At 48.5% G+C, this 24,127-nt stretch overlaps 1 protein-coding gene across 2 annotated transcripts in view; it reads left to right on the top strand.

Moving 5' to 3' along the window:
* Positions 1 to 24,127, top strand: part of PATL1 (PAT1 homolog 1, processing body mRNA decay factor) — a 203,851-nt gene that overhangs the window by 108,447 nt on the left and 71,277 nt on the right. For both annotated transcript variants that reach the window (XM_078666733.1, XM_078666817.1), the window contains exons 9-10: positions 1,139 to 1,225; positions 11,250 to 11,430. In XM_078666733.1, the coding sequence (XP_078522859.1) occupies positions 1,139 to 1,225; positions 11,250 to 11,430 (268 nt within the window). The remainder of the gene's footprint in view (positions 1 to 1,138; positions 1,226 to 11,249; positions 11,431 to 24,127) is intronic.

Here is a 24,127-nt window from a genome sequence, read left to right as displayed (position 1 = left end):
TATTACCGTCAATCCTGAAGGAGACCCTTTGAAACAGACAGTAAATAACTGTATGCCAGATATGGCTTTTTCCCATAGGAAAGGATTGCTGCGTAAAGTCGCATTTAAGTGAACATTTTACTTTCTGGTAAAAATCAATATTTAAAAATGTACGTTCTTGATAGCGAATTTCTTGGTATCAACATTTATATAAAAATACGAGTTATTTTTCTAGATTGGTTTCGGATTTATTCTTGAATGTATGTCACATTTATTGCCTTTGCGAGTCCAACAAATGTTTAGCACTACACTCTGATAAGCCTAAACTGCTCACTCACACTACCACAAAAGAGGGCATTTTGTGCATCATATTTGCCTCTGTAAACCAATCAGGGCTTCCTCGACTCCCTACACAGTTTACCTCATTTTGGTTCACCATATAATGAGCCAGCTTCCTACATTTCCATCCATAATACTTAGGTGGCACAATCATTTTTAGCACCGTAGTTTCGTAAAGTCCCTAGACAGAAGTTACCAATCCGTCTCAGATTTCAATGAATGTCCTTCAAGGATCATACCTTAATATACCAGGAGGCCACTGTAGTACTAATGCTTATCCCCACAACATCAAAGACTATTGTGTCTCTTAAGCGCAGATTTGCTATAAGGTTGCTCCTACTCGTGTGTGGTGGGTAGGCGCCCTCCAATAGACTCCCTAATAGAATTGCCTTTGGACACTTATCTATTTGGGTGGATACCTGTGATGACCTTGATAACTCCCCAATACATTGTCACAGATCTCTGTAATAATTGGGCACGGCCACATTAACTGGGCTATGCTAGCACAATTTCCTCAGCCTCTTTAATTTATAACATAATCATGGGGTATCCATTGAGTTTAGTTGCATCTGCATTAAATCCTTTGTGTAAGATTTTAATGGGGATTTTCTACCTTTGGCACGCCTGTCATGAAAAGCATTCCCTGTAAGTATGTTCTGCCATTGATATCCATATAACTACAACAGTAGTTCCTGCTCCCAAGCAGTTTGCTGTCCCACCTGTTTCGTCTGCAGGGCTCTAAAAATGTTGGAAAAGTCATGTGATCGTTATCTTTTACAGAAGTGCTGCCTCTCACATATGTTTGCATTTTTTTCTACAGACCACAGCCGCAAATGTTCCGCCCGGACACAACATATCTTCACCCTCAACATCGTCGCCTCCTAAACCAAAGGCAGGAGTATCGAAAGTGAGTAAATATGCGTATTGATAGAGATCCCTAGCAGCACTGTTGTGGTGTGTGTTGTGTTGTTGTGTGTTATGTAAGTTCCCCTTTTTTTGACATGTTCACCCCCACTATTTGCCTGGTAAATTATGTGATTTGGACGGAAAGTGCACTGGGTTCCTGCTAGCCAGGTCCCCAGGGCCAGAGCTCTTTCCCAAAATTGCACAATTATTCCCCAAATTGGCAAACTATTTAGCACCCTCTAAGTTCCTAGTAAATGGTGCCCTGGTACCTAGGGCCTGAGGTGCTAAGAAGGGTCCCTAAGGGCTGCAGCTCAAAGTGTTCCACCCTAACGGGCCCTTCACCAAGCACATGCAATACTGCCATTGCAGGCTGCGTGTCTTGATGCACACAAAACCTAAGACATCACATGTCAGACATCCCTGTATGCCCTGTCCTTTACCACTGCATGTAATATTTGCAAGTCACCCCAACATCAGGCCTGACAGACCGAAGGCAAGGTGCTTAATATTACATCTGAGGGCATGCCTGCATGAGCAGATGTGCCCCTGTGTTGGTCAGTCCTATTACTGCCTGTACTAGTGACCAGGGAAGCCATTTTAAAACATGTTCTGGACACTGATGTAAACAAGTTCCCCTGCTACATGATTGCTTAACTGAAAATAGGGATGTTTGGTATCAAACATCTTGTATTGGTAAACCCACACAGGTGCCACTGTCGGATATACCAATGCATGCACTCAGAGGCTACATTAGAGGTGCACCCTGAAAGCCTACCAGCCTCTGGCATGCTTGCTGACTGGTGTCTGCCACCCTGCCACCCGAGATGCTGTTCTTACCACCTAGGATGAGAGTCTTTGCTCTCAGGAGACCCAGAACAAAAGCATGTATGGGAAGAGGGTGTAACACCCTCCCACATTTTGACCTGATGATTAGCCTCATTGGGCTGGCAAGCTTCAAAGAAGCTGCTGACTTTGGAATGCGACGCTGGTTCTCCTATTAGTAGAGGAAGCCACACTCCTTGTCCAGAGCCCCGTTGGCACCTGGACAGACGGGAAAATTAACTAGTCAGGTAGGCGTGCCACCTCCAGGCTAATACCACCCCTAAAATGGGCTACTGTGAGGTGGTCACAGTTTTTCAGAAGCAGCCATCTTTGTGATGGCATACTTAGGAATTCTTGGACAGGGTTATGCCCACTTCCCACAGGAAGTGGTCATACAGGAGCACTACCCTACACCCCCCTAACATCCCTACATTCAGCATTCATGGACACCCATGGCACCAGAGAAGCAGACTTTGATGGCCTAAGAAGAGGGTGGACACCGAAGAGCCGCAAAAGCAAACAGGAGAGAAGTAGTAGTAGTCCTGGTACCAACCCTGCCGGCCTGTCTGCATCCATTGTTGAAACCTGCACCAAAGTTGACTCATCCTGCAGCTGGGACTCCAGAACCTTTGGAACACTGCCTGCCTTCAATGAAGACCAAGCCACCACTGCACCCTTCCACTCCGGCCCGAGTTGAAGTGGGCCATCTGTGTCAACAAGGTCCCCTAGCCCTCCAGAGCTAGAGTTCATCGTGGTGTCACCCTTCTAGACTTTCCGACCTCGTCTGCAGCCTCTGCACACAGGCCCCCTCGACTGCTGCACCTCCCGGTAAGTAAACCTGACTCCTGAAGACACCTCTGCATCAGTCTTCCCCGGGCCATGGAGATGAGGACCCCAGGTGTCCCTAGATCCCCAGGCATTGCAAACCTTGAACTCCCCATCCCCCACCCCAGTTGGTTCTCCCCCACAGGCCTTCAGTCCGAGTATGCAGCCTATTTCTGCAGTGACCTATTTCCATAGAAACCTATTGGGCTCACAATGCTGTTTTACACCATGCACCCGTATGCCGCTGGTGGTGTACTGTTGGTGCGACCCTGGACCTTACCAACCACTCACCCTAACGGGAAACATCCTTTACGACGCAACTTTTACCACGCAGTGCCTTTACAACGCAGGTTTTTCAACGCAAGTCGTTACAACGAAATGTGCTGGGGGGCGCTCTAGGATAGGTAATAGTTTAATTTACTATCCAACACCTTCCCTACTATCCACGGGGACTGGAGTTGGAATAGTAAATTAAACTATTCACTATCCAGCACCCCCCAACGCAAGTCGTAACGACTTGCGGTGAAAAACCTGCGTTGTAAAGGCATGTGTAGTAAAAGCATGCGTTGTAACAACGTACATCCACCCTAACTCCTAGAGATTGGTCTTGTAAGTGGCTGTACTATACCTGTTTGCAGAACTTATTCTTCCTTCCATAGGATAACCTTTCAGAACTCAAAATTTGCAGTGTCCACTTTTTAAAGTGAAAAGAATTCATATTTTAAAACTTACTTACATGTACGGTTTCTCCCTGATGCGTAAACATATATAAAGATACTTTTTTTTTTTTTTAAATTGGTGTGGATCTCCTCCATGAGTCGTGTCATTTATTGATCATTGAGAAAATTTGCAAATGTCTTGGACTCCTCTGTGTTAAGCCTAAGGCTGCTCTACCACACTAACCCTTAATATAGCACTTTAAGCTGATTTGCTATATAATCCTAAAGTTTTGCTCCAAGCTTGCCTGACTTATGTGGTATGTGTTCTACCAAATTGTTTCTGGTAATCTGGCCTTAAAAAAAATAGATGGCTCTAGTTAAGTCCACAAACCCAGGGTGAAAAGTCTACTTATGGCCATGAATGTTAGACTACTGACAGAACTTTGTAAACAAACATTAGCAGCCCCAATAGCAGCATCAACGTTAAAACATTAGAAATACTCTTGTTTCTTAGCACTGAAATATTCTGCCTTATTTTATGGTTCGTCCAGCTCACTTGATGCTGTTGTGCATGCTTGATTTGCTGATGTGTGTTAGAGATATTTTGCAGCGTAAATCTTTCTGGATTCACTATGCTGTGCATTATTCTGCGGTCTAGTGGTTGGGTCCGGAATCGTAGTCTTTTCTTTTTTTTCCTTTTTTTTTCGTAGCCCAGGTGGGCGTCGACTTCCACCTTTTTGGTGTACTTCCTGTGACGTCGGCACGCTTCCTGCGGAAGCTCCCACCTTTGGGCGCCATCTTCAGATTCTTTTTTCCGCCGTTGGTTCTGGATCTTCACCGAGAGACTCCAGAGTTTTTGGAGGAAAGAAGAGGAAAAAGTCGAATTTTACACAGAAAAGATTGGAGAAGATACCGAAAAACAAGATCACCAAGCTGGGATGACGAAGAAGGAGGAGAACTTCGAGATCTTCGACGTCCAACGGAGAATGCGCACACAGGGGGTCCCCTGAGCGCAGGAATGGACAAAACACCCTTTAAATTCTGCCGTAACTGCCACAACAAATTCGCGCAGAAGGACCAGCACCCGGTCTGCAACCTCTGCTTACCGGTCGACCGCGAGAGCAAGGATTGCAGTGCCTGCTCCGCCTTCACCCCGAAGACACTCTGGGTTAGAGAGAGAGAGAGGAGAGCCAACTACAGCATGCAAGGCAAAGGCCAACCTCCGTTTCGGGCCCTGGGCCTCTCCAGCGACGAAGAGGACAACATCGCCGAAGGACCAGTTGACTTCACGGTCGTAGAGACCGATAAGAAGGCATCTAAAGAGGTAGGAGAGAAGTCGACCCCTAAACCCCCGACAGACTGTCGAAAGCCTGAGCGGGACTCTCGAAAAACAGAGTCTAAGTCCTCGAAGGGAGCACTGGCGCCAAAAACCTCGACGGCCGCAGCTGCACCCAAGGACGAACAGCCCAGCGGATCCTTCGAAAAGGACCCCCAGGCAGCGAAGACCGGCGAAAAGCCAAGGTCGTCGAAGCACGTCCCTGAAAAGGACCACTCGACTTCGAAGGAGAAGGACCCTCCGAGGGTGGAGCACAACAAGGCCAACAAGAGGGGGTTATAAGGACCAAACATCGATGAACATTTAACACCAGTAGGAGGCAGGCTAAGACACTTCTTCCAGGAGTGGAAGAAGAAAACTACAGACAAATGGATATTCAACATCATACAGTTCGGATACTGCATAGAACTGGAAAAGAAACCACCAAACAGAAAACCAAAAAGGAAGGCGCATTCAGGAAAAGAACTAGTGCTACTCCTAGAGGAATCACAAGAACTCGTCCGAAAGGAGGCCATCGAACCAGTTCCATTCAGAGAAAGGAACAAGGGAGTGTACTCAAACTATTTCCTAGTTCCAAAAGTGGACGAAACTCTAAGACCCATCCTGGACCTAAGGTTCCTAAGCAAATACATAAAGACACAAAAGTTCAAAATGACACCCCTACAAGAGGTCATTCCTCAGATAAGGGACGGCGACTTCATGTCCACCACAGACCTCAAAGATGCCTACCTGCACATTCCCATGAACAGGCAGCACAAACATCTACTAAGATTTACCATCAACAAAGAACACAACCAGTTCACAGCTTTAGCCTTCAGACTATAATCCGCACCAAGGGTGCCGTGGCAGCGTACCTGCGCAGGGAAGGTATTCGTGTATACCCTTACCTCGATGACTGGCTAATAAAAGCAAGTTCACACAGGACATGCAAGGAACACGCACAGCGGGTCACAGAGACACTGACAGACCTGGGATTCTCCATACACTGGGGGAAGTCCTCAATGGAACCAGAGCAAGTGAAGATCTTCCTGGGGGCACAGATCAACACCATACAGTGCAATGTGTTCCCCAGCGACAAGAGAACACTGGCCCTGTTGAAGGAGACACGCCACTACCAGAAGGGGCAAGGTCTGACAGTGAGGACAGCGAGCAAGATCATGGGGGTGATGGCTTCCTGCATACACCTGGTCCCCAATATGTTATGTTATGTTATGTTATTAAGCTTTTGTATAGCGTACAGCTACTCACAAGGAGTGTCCCGACGCTTTCCACCATCAACTCATAATGAAATAACACAACACAGCTAAAAACAGACAACAGAACAAAGCAAAAACAGTAGGCAGTAAAAACAGACTAGGAGTTAAAAAGCCAGGTCTTCAGGCCCCTCCTAAACTGGAGCAGGTTGGCAGTACTCCGAAGAGAAAATGGAAGCAGATTCCAAAGCTGGGGGGCTCTGCAGCCAAAAGACCGCCCTCCCGCACGGGCCTTCCTCACCCGTGGAACCACCGCTTTACAAAGAGCTTCCGAGCGGAGGGAACGAGCTGGACGATAAAAAGTCAGTCTCCGCTGCAGATATCCCGCTCCTGATCCATGCAGAGCTTTATGCATCAGGGTCAAGGATTTAAACTGGATCCGCTTCCTAATGGGGAGCCAGTGAAGCGTCTGGAGCAGCCCGGAAGCTCGAGCTAGTCTCCCTAAGCCAAAGATCGCCCGGGCAGCAGAGTTCTGCACCACCTGAAGGCGCTGGACCAGATAATCGGGAAGGCCGAGAAAAAGAGCATTGGCGTAATCTAGCCTCGAACCGACCAGAGCCTGCACAGTAATCCTCCTGTGCTCCTCAGATAACAAAGGCAAAAATGTGCGGAGCATTTTCAGTAATCCGTAGCAGGTGCCGGCCAGGCCAAGAATGTGAATTCGGAGCGACAGCTGATTGTCTAGCTTGACGCCCAAATTTTTGGCCACCACGGAGGACTGTGCGGGAGGACTCATGTCGGACGGCCACCAATGCTGCCACTCCGGATCGGCAACGCAACCAAAAAATAAAATCTCGGACTTGCCCGAGTTGGCCCTCAGACCGTTCCGCTGGAACCAGTCGAAGACCAGCGCAAGGCAGTCCCGGATTCTCTCTCCCACAAACTCTTGATCTTTCCCGCATGTGAAGAGGAGTTGCGTGTCGTCGGCATAAGAGACGATCTGGGCCCCATACGCCTCCACCAAGGCCGCCAGAGGGGACATAAAGATGTTAAATAATGTGGGGCTCAACACAGAACCCTGTGGAACCCCAACTCCCAAAGGCGGCATCTCGGCGGAGCTCTGGGAAACCCAGACCGTCTGGCAGCGGCCTTCCAGGAAAGAAGTAAACCACCTGAGCACCGTCCCCCTCAGGCCGATGTCATAAAGCCTAGTTAGAAGCGCCTTATGGGGGACGGTGTCGAAAGCCGCCGAAAGATCTAACATGACCAGCATGGCCCTGCCGCCGGCATCCAGAGTCTCCCTGATGATCTCAGTCACCTCTATCAAAGCTGTTTCCGTACTAAAATTAGGACGGAAGCCCGATTGAGATGGATGGAGCAGATTATTGGCTCCACGTGAGACCATTACAGGAATGGCGGCAACAACAATGGTCACAAGCTACAGGAAGTTGAGAAGATCTAGTGGTTGTAATGCGTACAGTGCAGGAGGAGATTACGTGGTGGAACAGGGAGAACATAACAAAAGGGAAGCCTTTAACACCACCAACCCCAACGGTGACCATCACCACAGACGCATCCCAGATGGGATGGGGAGCACACATGAACAAACTCAAAGTGAGGGGTCTGTGGACTCCAGCAGATGCGGTCAGATACATCAACTACCTGGAACTGAAGACTGTGTTCCTCGCACTGAAGGCATTCCAGAAACAACTGTACAACCAGAGAGTGTTGATACAAACAGACAACAAAACAACGATGTTCTACATCAACAGACTGGGAGGAACACAATCCGTCGCACTGTCCAACCTAGCGCAGGAAATATGAAGATGGGCCATCCCACTCAAAATAGACCTGCTAGCCATACACCTACCAGGGAAGGACAATGTGGAAGCAGACTGGCTCAGAAGACAGACTTCAGCATCCCACGAGTGGGAGCTCAATGCACAGGAAACGGAAAGGCTATTCAGGAGGTGGGGAACACCGACGATAGACCTATTGGCAACACACCAGAATGCAAAATGCCGATACTTCACATCCAGGCAACCAGGGGAACGATCCCAGGGGAATGCCCTATGGATAAGCTGGTCGAAAACATTTGCCTATGCTTTTCCCCCGATATCGCTGCGTGGGTGGAGCACAACAAGGCCAACAAGAGGGGGTTATAAGGACCAAACATCGATGAACATTTAACACCAGTAGGAGGCAGGCTAAGACACTTCTTCCAGGAGTGGAAGAAGATAACTACTGACCAGAGCAAGTGAAGATACACAGGGTACTCAACAAGTGCAGAACCAGCAACATGACACTGATCCTCTTGGCACCACAGTGGGCAGGGCAGACCTGGTACTCACAAATAATCGAAATGGCACAGGGACCACCCCACAAGTTCGGGAAAAGAAAAGACTTACTCTCCATGCATAACGGAGAACTACTACACCCAGAGCCAAATAGCCTCAGCCTACCGGCATGGCTCCTGAAGACATAGAGTATGCACACCTAAGGTTACCTGAGCGTACCCTGCGGATGCTACAAGAGGCAAGGAGACCAAGCACACGAAGGTGCTATGTGGCAAAATGGAAGAGATTCACACAATGGTGCAGCAAGAAGAAACTACACAAGAAGATGACCAGGGAATCAACGGTGCTAAGATATCTCGCGCACCTGCTGAAAGCAAAACTAAGTTCATCCTCTCTAAGAGTACACCTAGCAGCGATAGTAGCCTACACAAGAGGAAAGACAGGAAAGAGCTTCTTTACATCACAAGTAGTAAAGAGATTCCTGGAAGGGGCAAAAAGGATCACAACACCTAAGAGGATGCCGCCACCGGCATGGAACCTTAATTTAGTCCTAACCGAGCTCATGAAAGCGCCCTTTGAACCCATCCATAAGGCCTCCCTACAAATGCTGACAATGAGGACAACCTTTCTGGTGGAAATCACCTCGCTGCGCAGGGTAAGCGAGCTACAAGCGCTAACACTGCAAGAACCCTATATTCAAATACACAATGATAGGGTTGTAATGAGAACTGACCCACACTTTATGCCAAAGGTGGTGTTGAGGTTCCTCATGAACCAGACAGTACAAATACCAAGCTTCTTTCATAAACCATCCACAAGCGCAGAGAGGACACTGCACACTCTGGACGCTAGAAGAGCAGTGATGCATTACATGGAAAGAACTAAGGAGCACAGGAAAACAAAGCAGTTCTTTGTGTCCTTCGCAAGCAGTTTCCTGGGTAGACCAGTAACAAAGGGAACCATTGCACGATGGATCACACAAACGATACAATTCTGCCACAAACAGGCAGGCCAATAACTAGCAGGGGGTGCACGAGCCCACTCTACCAGGAAGAAGGGAGAAACAATCGCCTTCCTGCTAACACACCCATTCAAGACATATGCCTGGCGGCAACATGGGCTTCAGTGCACACGTTCACTAAGCATTACTGTGTGGATATACAAATGAACAAGGAAGCACAAGTAGGACAGAAGGTGCTTCAACATATATTCAACAACCAACGCTCATCTTCCACCCAGTCGCCACAAACATAACAAACTGCTACAAAGTCTATGCACAGCATAGTGAATCCAGAAAGATTCACGTTGCAAAACGAATAGTTTCTTACCTGTCGGTGTAGTTTTGCAGCTTGATCTTTCTGGATTCACTAGCGAACCCACCCACCTCCGCCAGAAAGATGAGGCAGGAAAAGAAGGTGGTAATACAAGGACAATATAGAAACGGACACCTTAAAGGACCAAGCGTAAAAATCACTTACTTGAAGAAGAAATAGAAAACGGTGCCAAAGGATTCACAAACAGAACACAAAAACAAGAAAAAAGAATCCGAAGATGGCACCCAAAGGTGGGAGCTTCCGCAGGAAGCGTGCCGCCGTCACAGTAAGTACACCAAAAGGTGGGACATCGACGCCCACCTGGGCTACGAAAAAAGAAAGAAAAGACTACGATTCTGGACCAAACAACAAGACCGCGGAATAATGCACAGCATAGTGAATCCAGAAAGATCTTCAAGCTGCACAACTACACCGACAGGTAAGAAAGCATTCGTTATTTGCTAACTGATTTCAAAAGATCTGAACTTGTTTGTTCCTTGTTTCCCAATGTCACCCTCTGCCAGAATTGACAACACTTTCATGTTACCTCTGTGGAGATGTCTGTGAAATGAGCTGTCATGCTTGCCCATTGAGTCCGAGGATGCCATTTTGTGGAGGATATTAGTGATGTGGAATATGCACAAAATTCTATGCTGAGGGGTCACAATATTCTCTTTTGGTGGATGAAATGTATCTTCCCAATCCTTGACAATGTTGCTAGTTGTAACAAGGAAGTTGAAAAACAATAAGTGATGTGATTAATTTTGGAGTATTATTTTAGGTTGCTTATTATAGCATGACTACATTACAGCAGGTTAGGATGGTATACTTCAAAACATGTGTGAATGCCTGCATCACATTCCCTTTATGTACAGTAAAAGGGCAGACACTGCACACAAAAACAATCTGTGTTGAATGTGGTCTTGTTGTTTCGAGGTGCGGGCAAAGTGAGGAAATGCATTTCTCTTGTACATGCCTGAAACTATGCCAAAGGAGCCTAGGTTACCAAGAAAGTAGATGTGATGAATGTCCCATGTTGAATCTTAACCATTTAAGAATCACATGACTTGTGTTCTTAGGCTTTCTTTTTCTCAAAGACCCTTTTTCTCCATCTCCAACACCTAATTTGATTAGGTGCAGAACTTTTCAGGATGGTATAATCATTTCATCAGTGAGACTGTCAAAAAAGAGTGACTGCTTTAGATAATATAAAAGGGGACTAATCCAGCGGGCGTGGGCACAGTGTTCTAAAAAGGAGCACTGATCTAGAGTGTAGCTATAAAATGATGGGATGGAAGACCACGCTGGGCACAGAAAACCATTCTACATTGGCTTGCAAGATCTGTGAAAGTAAAAAAGTTGCATCCACCAATGGTGTTCGGTGGACAGCATCATCAAAAATTAACACAGTCCTGCACCGATTGCTGGCTCGGGCAGAATGGTAGGGAAATACTCTGTGGAGAATCTGCTGAGGTTTCAGCGCTAGAGGAGCTTTAGAATTGAATGTGAGATTACATGCATGTTTCAGGGACATTTAAAATTAGTAGTAACATTGTGAGTATTATCTTCTCTCTGGTCAGTCAGCACCGGAACCTGAATGGAGCTGGAGGGGATAGGGGACACCGTGGATCTTATCAGGACCAGATACGGAAAGACCCTTACGCCAACCTCATGATGCAGCGAGAGAAACTATGGGTATCCAAGATCCAGATGATGCAGCTGCAGAGCACTGACCCATACTTAGACGACTATTACTACCAGGTGGGTGCAGCTAAGAGGTGGAATTTTCCATAGCCACATGGTAATTTCTGATCTATGTCACAAGAGGTCTGCTCCCAGAAAATGTCACTGGAGGGGAGGTGAAAGCAGGAGCCAAGAGTGGGCTGGGACGTGTAATCCCCATAATATTGCTAATGTGTGCCATGGGTAATGTACATTTCTGATGGATACTACCACCAACAGATTGCTCAACTTAGAATTCTCCCCCAGCATCAACTGACTTTTCTGCAACAATGCTCTAGGTGGTGCAGCGAGGCTCTGTGGTGGCTCCGTACTGCCCTGGAAGTGACTGAGCACAGCCACATATATGCGCCACCACTTTGCGCTGTCGTCCATTCCTTTCTTTGTTTATTCAAATGCAGATCCGGAGCTCTGCTTCCAATTTCAGATGACTTCTGATGACTTCAAACATAACCCAATGTGCTAAAGAACAATGTCCCCTCCTACAAACAGGTTGTAAAGCATACTCCGACTATAGGAAGCAGATGCTGGTCACGAACCCACACAAGGTGTGTCTTTGATGTTTGGGCTCAGGACAGGTAGTGCGATAAATGCAACTTATCCAGTATTAGGGTATCTTTCATAGATTCAGGCATGTGAATCTATGAAAGATACCAATACTGGATAACTGCAGGTTCGAGGCATATGGGCTGCTGAATTCATATCTGTGCATAGATCGCCGCCTAGTGTTGGGTCCGGATGATTGCACATTGTTGTCCTGGAAGAGTCTTCGAAGTATCACGAGATAGGTGGCTCCTCCCTTGGACTACAGTGCGCATGGGCATCCTCTCCATCCTCAGATTGTTTTTTTCCGCCATTGGGTTCGGATGTACTTTCCTACACTCCAAGTTCGGAATCAAGAAAACTTTTTCTAAAGGCCAAAAGGCCTTCGGATCCGTCGGTATTGTTCAGCGCTCGGTATTGTTCAGCACTCGGTACCGATATACTATTTCAACATCTGTTGCACTCCGGTCGTCGAATCGGGCCGTGAGGCCTTCTCGACACCACGTGGACCGACCTTCGATGGAACGAAGTCCATTCAAGTTCTGCCCGCAGTGCAACTCCAAGTTCCCGCACACAGATAAACATCCAGTGTGCAACAAATGCCTATCTCTAGATCACAATGAAGATAGTTGCCTAGCCTGTGCCCAGTTCCGGTCAAAAAAGACGATCCGGAATCGACGGGCGGCGAGGCAAGAAATGCAGAGGTCGGCACCAGAGCCCGATAATATCTTCGACGGTGAGGCACAGAAAGTATCTGAGGTTCACCATTCAGGGACAGCACTACCAGTTCAAAGTCCTGCCATTTGGTGTCACAACAGCTCCAAGAGTGTTCACCAAATGTCTGGCGACAGTGGCGGCACATCTCAGAAGGCAACACATCCACGTGTACCCTTATCTGGACGATTGGCTAATACACGCGCCATCAGCCCAGCAATGTGCCAACCACATGTCAAACACCATACATCTCCTGCACGGTTTAGGATTCTCACTAAACTACCCAAAATCACATCTGCAGCCCTCCCACGTCCAACAGTACCTGGGAGCAACAATAGATACACTGGCAACAAAAGCATATCCCAACACAGCACGGATCAAGGGAATGCAAACATTGATCCAAAAATTCAAACTCCAACACTCACTACCAGCTCGAGTGTTTATGCAACTGATAGGCATGATGGCCTCGTGCATATTCATAGTCCCTCATGCCAGGCTACATATGCGTCCGCTGCAAGAGTGCCTAGCAAGACAGTGGAACCAGGCTCATGGGCAATTAAAGGACCTAGTGTTGGTGACCAGTCGAGCATACAACTCTCTGCATTGGTGGAATCCACAAAACCTTTGCAAGGGACGACTGTTCCAGGAGCCTGTCCCACAAATAGTGTTAACAGCGGACGCATCCCTATTAGGATGGGGAGCCCATGTCCTACACTACACAGTACAGGGACTCTGGACCGTACAGCAAAAGAAAATGCACATCAATCTTCTGGAATTGATGGCGGTCTTTCTAGCCCTAAAAGCTTTCAAGACACACTTATGCAACAAAGCTGTGTTGATCCGGACGGACAACATGACAGCTATGTATTACATTCAAAAACAGGGAGGAACGCACTCACCACAGCTGTCACACCTAGCTCAAGCAATGTGGAAATGGGCCATTCAGAGGTATATGTGTTTGAGGCATGTGGGCTGCTGAATTCACATCTTATGCATAGATTGCCGCCTAGTGTTGGGTCCGGATGATTGCACATTGTTGTCCTGGATGAGTCTTCGAAGTATCACGAGATAGTTGGCTCCTCCCCTGGACTACAGTGCGCATGGGCATCCTCTCCATCCTCAGATTGTTTTTTTCCGCCATTGGGTTCGGATGTACTTTCCTTAACTCCAGTTCGGAAAACTTTATACAAGGCCAAAAGGCCTTCGGGGTCGTCGGTATTGTTCTTTCGATCGGTGCTGAGTTCTTGTTCCAGTTTCTTTCGTAGCAGGACGTCGAAGAGCGTCGCGTGGCCTTTTCGACACTACAGGTCCGATCGTCAATGGAACGGAGCCCGTTCAAACGATGCCCCCTTTGTAATTCAAAATACCCGCACATCGATTTACACCCGGTGTGCAACAAGTGCTTATCACCAGACCACAACGAGGACAACTGTCTAGCTTGTGCTCGGTTCCGGTCGAAGAAAACGCTTAGGCTCCGACGTGCAGCAAGACAAACGATGACGAAGCCAGCGCCCGACCCGGTGAATATCTTCGACGAAGACGACGATGAGGTCGTCGAGACTGAGGATCCAGAACAGACTTCGAATCCAGGTTCGGAGCACGACTCCACCTACTATGAGACGGAGACGGAGACGGAGAGCACGTCGTTGAAGATGAAAACGTCGAAGAGGTAAGGGACGACGTGTCCCCCATCGGAGCGGTCGATGACGACTTGAGTGATGAACCAGGCCCAACAGTGGGTACTGGGCCTAAACAAGACACTCTTAAACTTTCCAAGGCTCCGGTCGAGGCATCGCCGAAAGGCCTTAGCCAAGATCATATTAAGCATGCTATAGCCCCGCGTCTCGGCCCGGCTAAGAATATATCACATGAGCCATCGGTCGCCCAAACGAAAGCGAAACCGAAAGCTACCGAGGAACAACCGGAACTGCTAAAGTCAACCATCGGATCGAAGAGTGCAACCACATCGGAATCGACGTCGAAGAAAAGTGTCGACGACCCTAAAAGGTCAACCGCAAAGGGTGTCGATCCAAAGATTGGTGCGCTGAAGTCCATCGCTTAAGCCAAGTACGTCGATCCAACGAGGTCGGCGTGGACGGACAGCGACACAAACAACGGACTCGACTCTCAAAAGGCCCTCGAACCGAGGCACCGAGTCGAAAAACAACAGCTCGTCAAAGCCCTCGAGCCGAAAACAAAAGGCGCCTCGAAGGAGCAAGTCGAATCGACAAAAAAGAGCGCACATCCGACGCAAGCGCCACTGTCGCCGCAAAGTACAAAGCACGACGACAAAGCAAAGTCTGTCGGTCCCATATCGGCGCCAGGACAGAAACCGCCGATAAAATTCGGACTGCCCCCAACAGCACGGCCTAAGGCTACCGATCCGAAAAAAGGGATCAAACATTCCAAAACTGTGACACTTGGAAAAAGGAGCCATCCTCAAGACGCAAGCGTTGTGTATCAGGAGCCCTCCTATGATGAACAGTCGAAGCTCCATATCGACGCCTACACTGGTACACTTACTATTTATCAAAGAAAGATCAGGTCGGAAAATCCACTGGAATCCTATAAAATTCCACTAAAGAAGAAAAGGGACTCTTCCACATCGCCTGTCCTTTTTGAGAGTGCAGTACCATGACCAAGACACGTATGCATACTCACCCACACGCTCAACTGAGGAGCTAGGGTACAACTATGAAGAACAATATAGTTACCCTGTGGACAATGATCAAGATGACCAGGCTCAAACCTGGACAGACACTGCTGACCAGGGGGAGTCACAACCTATCCCTGATACTCCCTCTTATCCTGTAAAGACTTCGCCCACAGAGGATACAGCGGCGTTTAGCGCACTGATAAAGAGGGCAGCACATAATCATGATGTGGACATGCATGCTGACCCAATTGAGGAGGATTTCTTGTTTGACACTATCTCCACTTCAAAGAAATCAGTTAAAACATTGCCAATGTTAAAGGGTGTCCTCAAACACGCAGGAGACATTTTTAAAGAGACCACCAGAGCATGGGTTATTAACCCCCGAATTGAACGACAATACAGACCGGCGCCTGTGGACCCTACATACATTAAGGGACAGTTGCAGTTGGACTCTTTGGTAGTCTCCAATGCTCGTAAATGTGCCAACTCCCAAACTATTGGTGATGCTCCTCCTCCTGACAAAGAGTCTAAGGTGTTAGAAGCTTCTCGGAAGGGGGTGGCTGCACAAGCAGCTAATATCTGGAGAATTTCCAACACACAGGCCCTATTAGCCAGATATGATAGGGCACATTATGACACATTGGAGCAACTGCTACAACATTTGCCTGATGCATACAAAGAAGGTGCAGAAACACTAATACAGGAAGGGAAACTCCTATCCAATGCTTCCATTAAATGTGCGCTGGACGTAGTTGACACTGCAGCCAGGGCCATCAACACTAGTGTCATGCTCCGAAGGCATGCTTGGTTGCGTATCTCAGGGTTCAAACCAAAGATTCAAACACCTTTATTAAATCAGCCTGTAAACCCTGATTTTTTTATTTGGCCCTGATGTAGACTCTATCTTAGAAAAAATTAAAAAAGACACAGAGACAGCCAAATCTATGGGGGCCTTGCAGTCTCAACAATTCAGAGGTGGTTCCTTTCGTCGCTCCAATAACAGAGGAGCTTCAAGAGGACAGGCATCCCAGCAGACTCAATACAACAAAGGGAACACGCAAACCACCTATACTAAAACAAGCAGAGGTGGATACCGTGGCAACAGCAGTAAAGGCAGAGGACGAGGGAATAACAACACCAGATCCTCCGCCAATACTAAGCAGTGATGCCTTGTCGCTGCCTCCGGACCATATAACACCGGTCGGGGGCAGATTACAACAGTTCCTGCCAGTCTGGGAAAGCATTACCACAGACAGGTGGGTAAGACAACTCATTCAGTATGGTTATTGTCTAGAGCGAACACCCACTCCACCCAACATACCCCCAAAACACCGTCCTATGTCCGCAGAGCACATACACTTATTGCAGCAAGAAGTTATCAGCATGCTGCAAAAAGGGGCCATAGAACTCGTCCCTATACAAGAACAGGGTACAGGGTTGTACTCTCTGTACTTCTTAATCCCCAAAAAGGACGGGTCTCTCAGGCCAATACTAGACCTCAGGCCCCTAAACCAATACATCTTGTCAGAACATTTTCACATGCTCACTTTACAGCAAGCTCTATCACTACTCAGTCAGGGAGACTTCCTCGCTACCCTAGACTTAAAGGATGCGTATTTCCACATACCAATACATCCTGCACACAGGAAGTATCTCAGGTTTACCATCCAAAACCAGCACTACCAATTCAAGGTACTGCCTTTCGGGGTAACCACAGCCACCAGGGTGTTTACCAAGTGCCTAGCGACAGTGGCTGCACATCTACGGAGAAACCATGTTCACGTCTACCCCTATCTGGACGACTGGCTCATCCAAGCAAAGTCAGCCCAGCAATGTGCCAGTCACGTGTCCCGCACTATTCACCTCCTACACAGCCTCGGATTCTCATTAAACTACCCAAAGTCTCATCTTCAGCCCGCCCACGTACAGCAGTACCTGGGAGCCACAATAGACACTCTGGCAGCAAAGGCGCAGCCAAACTCCGCTAGAATCAACAGCATTCAGTTACTCATTCAGAAATTCAGGCCCCAACACTCGCTCACAGCAAGGGTGTTTATGCAGTTGATAGGCATGATGGCCTCCTGCATTTTCATAGTCCCTCAAGCGAGACTACACATGCGTCTGCTCCAGGAGTGCTTAGCACGGCAGTGGAACCAGGCTCAGGGACAATTGAAAGACCTAGTGTTGGTGACCATCGCGCATACAGCTCTCTGCATTGGTGGAAACCACAAAACCTTTGCAGGGGACGACCGTTCCAAGAGCCTGTACCACAAATAGTGCTGACGACGGACGCATCTCTCCTGGGATGGGGAGCGCATGTCTTCCATTACACAGTGCAGGGACTATGGACAACACAGCAGAAGCTGATGCACATCAACCTGCTTGAACTGATGGCAATCTTTATGGCGCTAAAAGCTTTCAAGGTACACTTGTGCAACAAAGTCGTGTTAATCCGGACGGACAACATGACTGCCATGTACTACATACCGAAGCAGGGAGGGACGCACTCTCCACAGTTGTCCCATCTAGCGCAAAGCATGTGGAAGTGGGCCATTCAGAGAAACATCTTCCTCATGGCGGAACACCTCCCGGGCAAGGACAACCAGATAGCGGACCTGCTCAGCAGACACAGCCACCAGATGCACGAGTGGGTGATACATCCCTCCGTGCTGCAGCCGTACTTCCAACGGTGGGGTCACCCAGAAATAGACCTGTTCGCCACACGGGAAAACGCAAAATGCCAACGCTTCGCTGCCAGATTTCCACATCCGCAGTCTCAGGGCAATGCGATATGGATGAACTGGTCAGGCAGGTTTGCGTACGCTTTTCCCCAGCCCCGCTCATACCACTAGTGGCACGCAAACTGCGACAACACTCAATGACTCTAATCCTAGTTGCTCCAACATGGGCGAGGCAACCATGGTACACCACGTTTCTAGAACTTTCCGTGGTTCCTCATCAAAGGCTGCAATTAACACCCAGCCTTTTAACGCAGAGCCATGGCGACATTCAGCACCCAGATCCGCAACAGTTGAACCTTGCGATATGGCTCCTGAGGTCATAGAGTTTGGTTACCTCAACTTGCCTCCCAACTGTATGACTATTATCAAAGCGGCAAGGAGGCCTACAACCAGGGCATGCTACGCGGCAAAGTGGAAACGATTTGTCATCTATTGTAAAAATAATGACATAAATCCGCTAGATGCATCTACTCAGAACATCATATGTTACCTCCTACATTTACACAGATGCAATCTGGCTTACAGCTCAATTCGTATACATTTAGCTGCGGTGGAAGCTTATCTTCAAAACAGGCAGCACCTTTCACTCTTCAGGGTACCTGCTATTAAAGCTTTCCTGGAGGGACTCAACGAATCACTCCTCCAAGACACCCACCTTCACCTGTCTGGAACCTCAACGTGGTTCTCACCAGACTAATGGGACCACCTTTTGAACCTCTACACTCCTGTGAGATACAATTCCTAACGTGGAAAGTAGCTTTCCTAGTTGCGATTACATCACTCAGAAGAGTTAGTGAGCTGCAAGCCCTAACTATTCAGGAGCCATTCATACAAATTCACGCTAATAGGGTAGTGCTGCGAACTAACCCTAAATTTATGCCAAAGGTGGTGTCCCAGTTTCACATCAATCAAGCTATAGAACTGCCAGTATTCTTCCCTAATCCAGATTCCGTGGCAGACCGAGCTCTACATACCCTTGACGTTAAAAGAGCTCTCCTGTACTATATAGACAGGACAAAACTTTTCAGAAAGACTAAACAACTGTTTGTTGCCTTTTCACCACAGCACAAAGGCAACCCCATTTCCAAATCAGGTATAGCCAGATGGATTGTTAAGTGCATACAAATCTGTTATCAAAAAGCTAAATGCACATTAACAGTTCCCCCCAAGAGCGCATTCCACATGCAAGTTAGGGGCATCCATGGCTTTCCTAGGAAACATTCCTCTAGAAGACATATGTAAGGCAGCCACATGGACTACCATACACACATTTACCAAACACTACTGCGTAGATGTACACTCCAAACAGCAAGCTGCTGTAGGACAGGCTGTACTCAAAACTCTTTTTCAAACTGCTGCAGCTGGCACAGGCAACCGCCGCTAAGAGGAGACTGCTATACATTCTATGCATAAGATGTGAATTCAGCAGCCCACATGCTTCGAACGGAATATGCTACTTACCAGTATGCATCTGTTCTTGGCATGTAGGGCTGCTGAAATTCATATCGCCCTCCCTCCTCCCCGGTGCCTGTCGCAGCTGTAGCATTCAGAATTAATCTCTAGCATGGACATCACTTTCTGTATCATACTCCATCCCTGCCACAATGGCGAAAAACAATCTGAGGATGGAGAGGATGCCCATGCGCACTGTGCTCCAGGGGAGGAGCCACCTATCTCGTGATACTTCGAAGACTCTTCCAGGACAACAATGTGCAATCATCCGGACCCAACACTAGGCGGCAATCTATGCATAAGATGTGAATATCAGCAGCCCTACATGCCGAGAACAGATGCATACTGGTAAGTAGCATATTCCTTCTCCTGGCAGAACACCTCCCAGGCAAGGACAATCAAGTAGCCGACCTGCTCAGTAGGCACAGCCAACAGATGCACGAATGGGAAATTCACCCCAAAGTGCTCCAACCATTCTTCCGGAAGTGGGGACAACCGGAGATAGATCTGTTTGCCACAAGCGAAAACTCAAAATGCCAGTACTTTGCCGCCAGGTTCCCATATCCGCAGTCGCAGGGCAATGCGATATGGATGAGCTGGTCAGGCAAATTTGTGTACGCTTTTCCCCCAGCTCCGTTAATACCGCTGGTGGCACGCAAAATGCGCCAACATTCGCTGACACTGATCTTAGTTGCTCCCACATGGGCAAGGCAACCGGGGTACACAACGTTCCTAGAACTGTCAGTGGTGCCTCATCAAAGACTGCGCCTCACACCCAATCTTCTGACTCAGAGCCGTGGAGAAATCCAACACCCAGACCCGCAACAGCTAAACCTGTCGATCTGGCTCCTGAAGTCCTAGAGTTTGGATACCTAAACTTGCCCCCAGACTGCATGAATATTATCAAAGAGGCAAGAAAACCCACTAGCAGAGCATGTTATGCAGCAAAGTGGAAACGTTTCGTCATTTACTGTAGCAACAATGACATTAACCCACTTGATGCTTCTACTCAAAACATCATTTGCTATCTATTGCACCTACAGCGTTGCAATTTAGCCTATTCATCCATCAGGATACATTTAGCTGCGTTAGCAGCATACCTGCAAAACAGGCAACACCTTCCACTATTTAGGGTGCCAGCAATTAAAACCTTTATGGAAGGACTTAAACGCATAATTCCTCCAAGACACCCACCTTCACCAGTCTGCAATCTAAACGTTGTTTTAACCAGACTTATGGGACCACCGTTTGAACCACTACACTCATGCGAACTACAATTTCTTACTTGGAAAGTGGCTTTCCTTATTGCCATTACTTCACTTCGAAGAGTTAGCGAGCTGCAAGCCCTAACTATTCAAGAGCCATTCATTCAAGTACATGCAAATAGAGTAGTTCTCAGAACAAACCCTAAATTCATGCCAAAGGTGGTATCCCATTTCCATATAAATCAAACTATAGAACTGCCGGTTTTCTTTCAAAACCCACAGACCGTAGCTGAAAGGGCCTTGCATACTCTAGATGTCAAGAGAGCTCTGCTATACTATATTGATAGAACTAAGGCACTTCGAAAGACAAAGCAGTTGTTTGTTGCTTTCTCACCGCAACACAAAGGTAACCCTATTTCGAAATCAGGTATAGCCAGATGGATCGTTAAGGGCATCCAAATATGTTATTTAAAAGCAAAACGCACCTTAACAGTCCCCCCTAGGGCGCATTCCACACGCAAGCTAGGGGCATCCATGGCTTTCCTAGGTAACATTCCTTTACACGAAATCTGTAGAGCAGCCACATGGTCAATCACACATACATTTACCAAACACTATTGTGTCGATGTACTTTCAAAACAGCAAGCTGCAGTAGGACAGGCTGTTCTCAAAACTCCTTTTCCAGACTGCTACAGCTGACACAGGTAGACACTGCTAAGGGAGATACTACTATACATTCTATGCACAGATATGAATTCAGCCGCCCACATGCCTCGAACGGAATATGCTACTTACCAGTATGCATCTGTTTTGCAGCATGAATCTTTCTGGATTCACTATGCTGTGCATTATTCCGCGGTCTTGTGGTTGGGTCCGGATTCGTAGTCTTTTTTTTTCTTAGCCCAGGTGGGCGTCGGCGTCACACCCCCGTGGGTGTATTTCCGGTGACGTCGGCATGCTTCCTGCGGAAGCTCCCACTCTTGGGCGCCATCTTCAGATTCTTTTTTTCCGCGGTCGGGTCTGGATCGTTCCCGTTTGGGCTCCAGACATTTTTGGAGAAAGAAGAAAGAAAATACAGAAAAGACGAGGAGAAGTCATCTGAAGACTCCAGGGGACTTCATCGACAAAGTCAGCAAGGAGAAGGCGTTTTTCATCGAGATCTTCGACGACCGTCGACGAACACGCGACCAGAGAGGCCCTGGACGCTCGATGATGGACAACACGCCGTTCAAGTTCTGCCGTAACTGCCACCACAAGTACGCGCAGAAGGACCAGCACCCGGTATGCAACCTTTGCCTACCGGTGAACCACGAAAGCGGAGACTGCATGCCTGTTCCGCCTTTGCCCCGAAGACCCTTCGTGTGAGAGAGAGGCAGAGGGTAGCACACGCCACCCTGCAGGGGAAGGCCCCGACTCCGTCACTCTACGAGCTGGGGATGTCCTCCGAGGAAGAAGACAACGCTGCCGCCGAAGACGACAGCTACACGGTCGTAGAGACCGATTACACGAAGACTTCTGACAAGGTAGGAGACTCTTCGGCCCCCAAGAACCCGAGAGACTCTCTGAGTCTAGAAAAATCGAGGGCAAGACCCCGAAAGCGCCGACGCCAAAAAAGGCGGCGTCCGCGACTACTCCCAGGCCCAGCGGATCCTCCGAGAAGGAGTCCCCGGCGCCGAGAGCTGCTGATCAGCAGAAAACGTCGAAAATCGTCCCCGAAAAGGATCGATCGACGCCGAGGGAGAAAGACCCAAAACTGACGACGACGACCAGAGACCCAAAATCCGGTTCGACGTCGAAAACTTCGACACCGAAAGGCACGGCGACGAGCCATCCGCCGAAAAGAACGGCCGACCCATCCGACGCGGAACACGCGGCCGAGATGGAGAAGAAGAGAAGGCGCCTCGAGGCAGAAATGGAGAACATCATGCAGCGGAAGAAAGATTTCGACGCAAAGATGAAAGCCTTCACGATCCCTCACAAGACCAAGCCACCGGTGGTGTAGGCGGTCGAGGAGGAAGATGAGATCGCCGAAGTCGCCGAGGAACAAGACCAGGACGTCGAGGTGATCGACGACCAGGAGGAGTACGAGAATCCCTACGATAGTTACAACTATGGGGAGGAAGAGGAAAGCAGGACGGACACAGAGTCGGCACCCTCTGACCTACAGGAGGTAGATTACATAGATGTCGACACCGACAGCCCGGAGGAGGTGGTCGACACTTACCCTTCGAGGCCCTCGCCGCCGGACGACATCGGGGCCTACAACTCGGTGATACAATCTGCCGTAGCAGCTTTCAAGCTCAAGCTCGACGAAGAGAAGCAGAAAGCAGACTTCCTTCTAGAAACATTGCTCCCAACACAAACGAGGAGCCAGTTCCTTCCAATGCTCGAAAGCGTCTTGGCTCAGGGGAAGGAAGCATTCAGGGAAGCCCGCAACATGCAAGGCAGTAACTCCCAGAACTGAGAAGAAGTACAAACATTCCTCAAAGGACCCAGTCTACATTCAGGGCACGGTCTCCGCAGACTCCATTATCACGGCCACAGCAAGGAGGAGGGCTAACATACCCACTACCTCGGGCCCGCCACCGGATAAGGAGAGCAAAAGGATGGATCTGGTGGGCAGAAGGATCGAACGGAATGCCGCGACCCACTGGCGCTTGGCTAATTCCAACGCCCTGATAAACAGGCACATGTACCAGATCATGGAGGGGCTAGGGCAGTTGGTGAAGGACCTGCCCCAGGATGCCAGGCAGAAGGCCGAAAAGCTGGTTGAAGAGGGAAAAAACACGGCAAATTCTTGCCTTAAGACGGCCCTGGATGGGGCAGACACAGCCAGCAGGCTCATGATGATGGGTGTCACGGAACGGAGGCACGCCTGGCTCAGGATCTCAGGTTTCAAACCGGAGGTGCAACACAGCATCCTGAACACACCGTTCAACGGCAACACGCTTTTCGGAACAACAGTTGATGAAACGCTTAGTCAACTGAAAAAAGATAACGAAACAGCAAGATCCATGGGAGCATTGCAGTTCAGAGGGAACAAGAGGGGCACCCCATCACTGAGGCCCGGCGGGGGAGGCGGAAACCAGCCAGGTACATCACACCAGGCTTTCCAGCAAACGCACCAGGCAGATTTGCAGGCTCAGCATGGTCAGCAGAAGCAGTCCTGGCAGTACCAACAAAGAGGCCAGTCCTTTCGAGGGAGAAATGGACGGGGACAAAATAGAAGAGGGGGGCAGCAGCCCGCCTCGAAGTGACTTCAAAGAACTCCGTGTGCCCGCCCACAAAAAAGATCCCAGGGGGCAGCACGTACAGAAGGGTCAAGACAAACTAGACACCTACGACCACATGACACCAGTGGGAGGAAGATTAAGATTTTACCTCCGAGAGTGGAGAGAAATCACATC

This window comes from Lissotriton helveticus, chromosome 1_1 (genome assembly GCF_964261635.1).
Source record: "Lissotriton helveticus chromosome 1_1, aLisHel1.1, whole genome shotgun sequence".
NCBI lineage: Eukaryota > Metazoa > Chordata > Amphibia > Caudata > Salamandridae > Lissotriton > Lissotriton helveticus.
The sequence above is the reverse complement of the archived record's forward strand: the minus strand, read 5'-3'. Positions and strand labels throughout refer to the sequence as shown.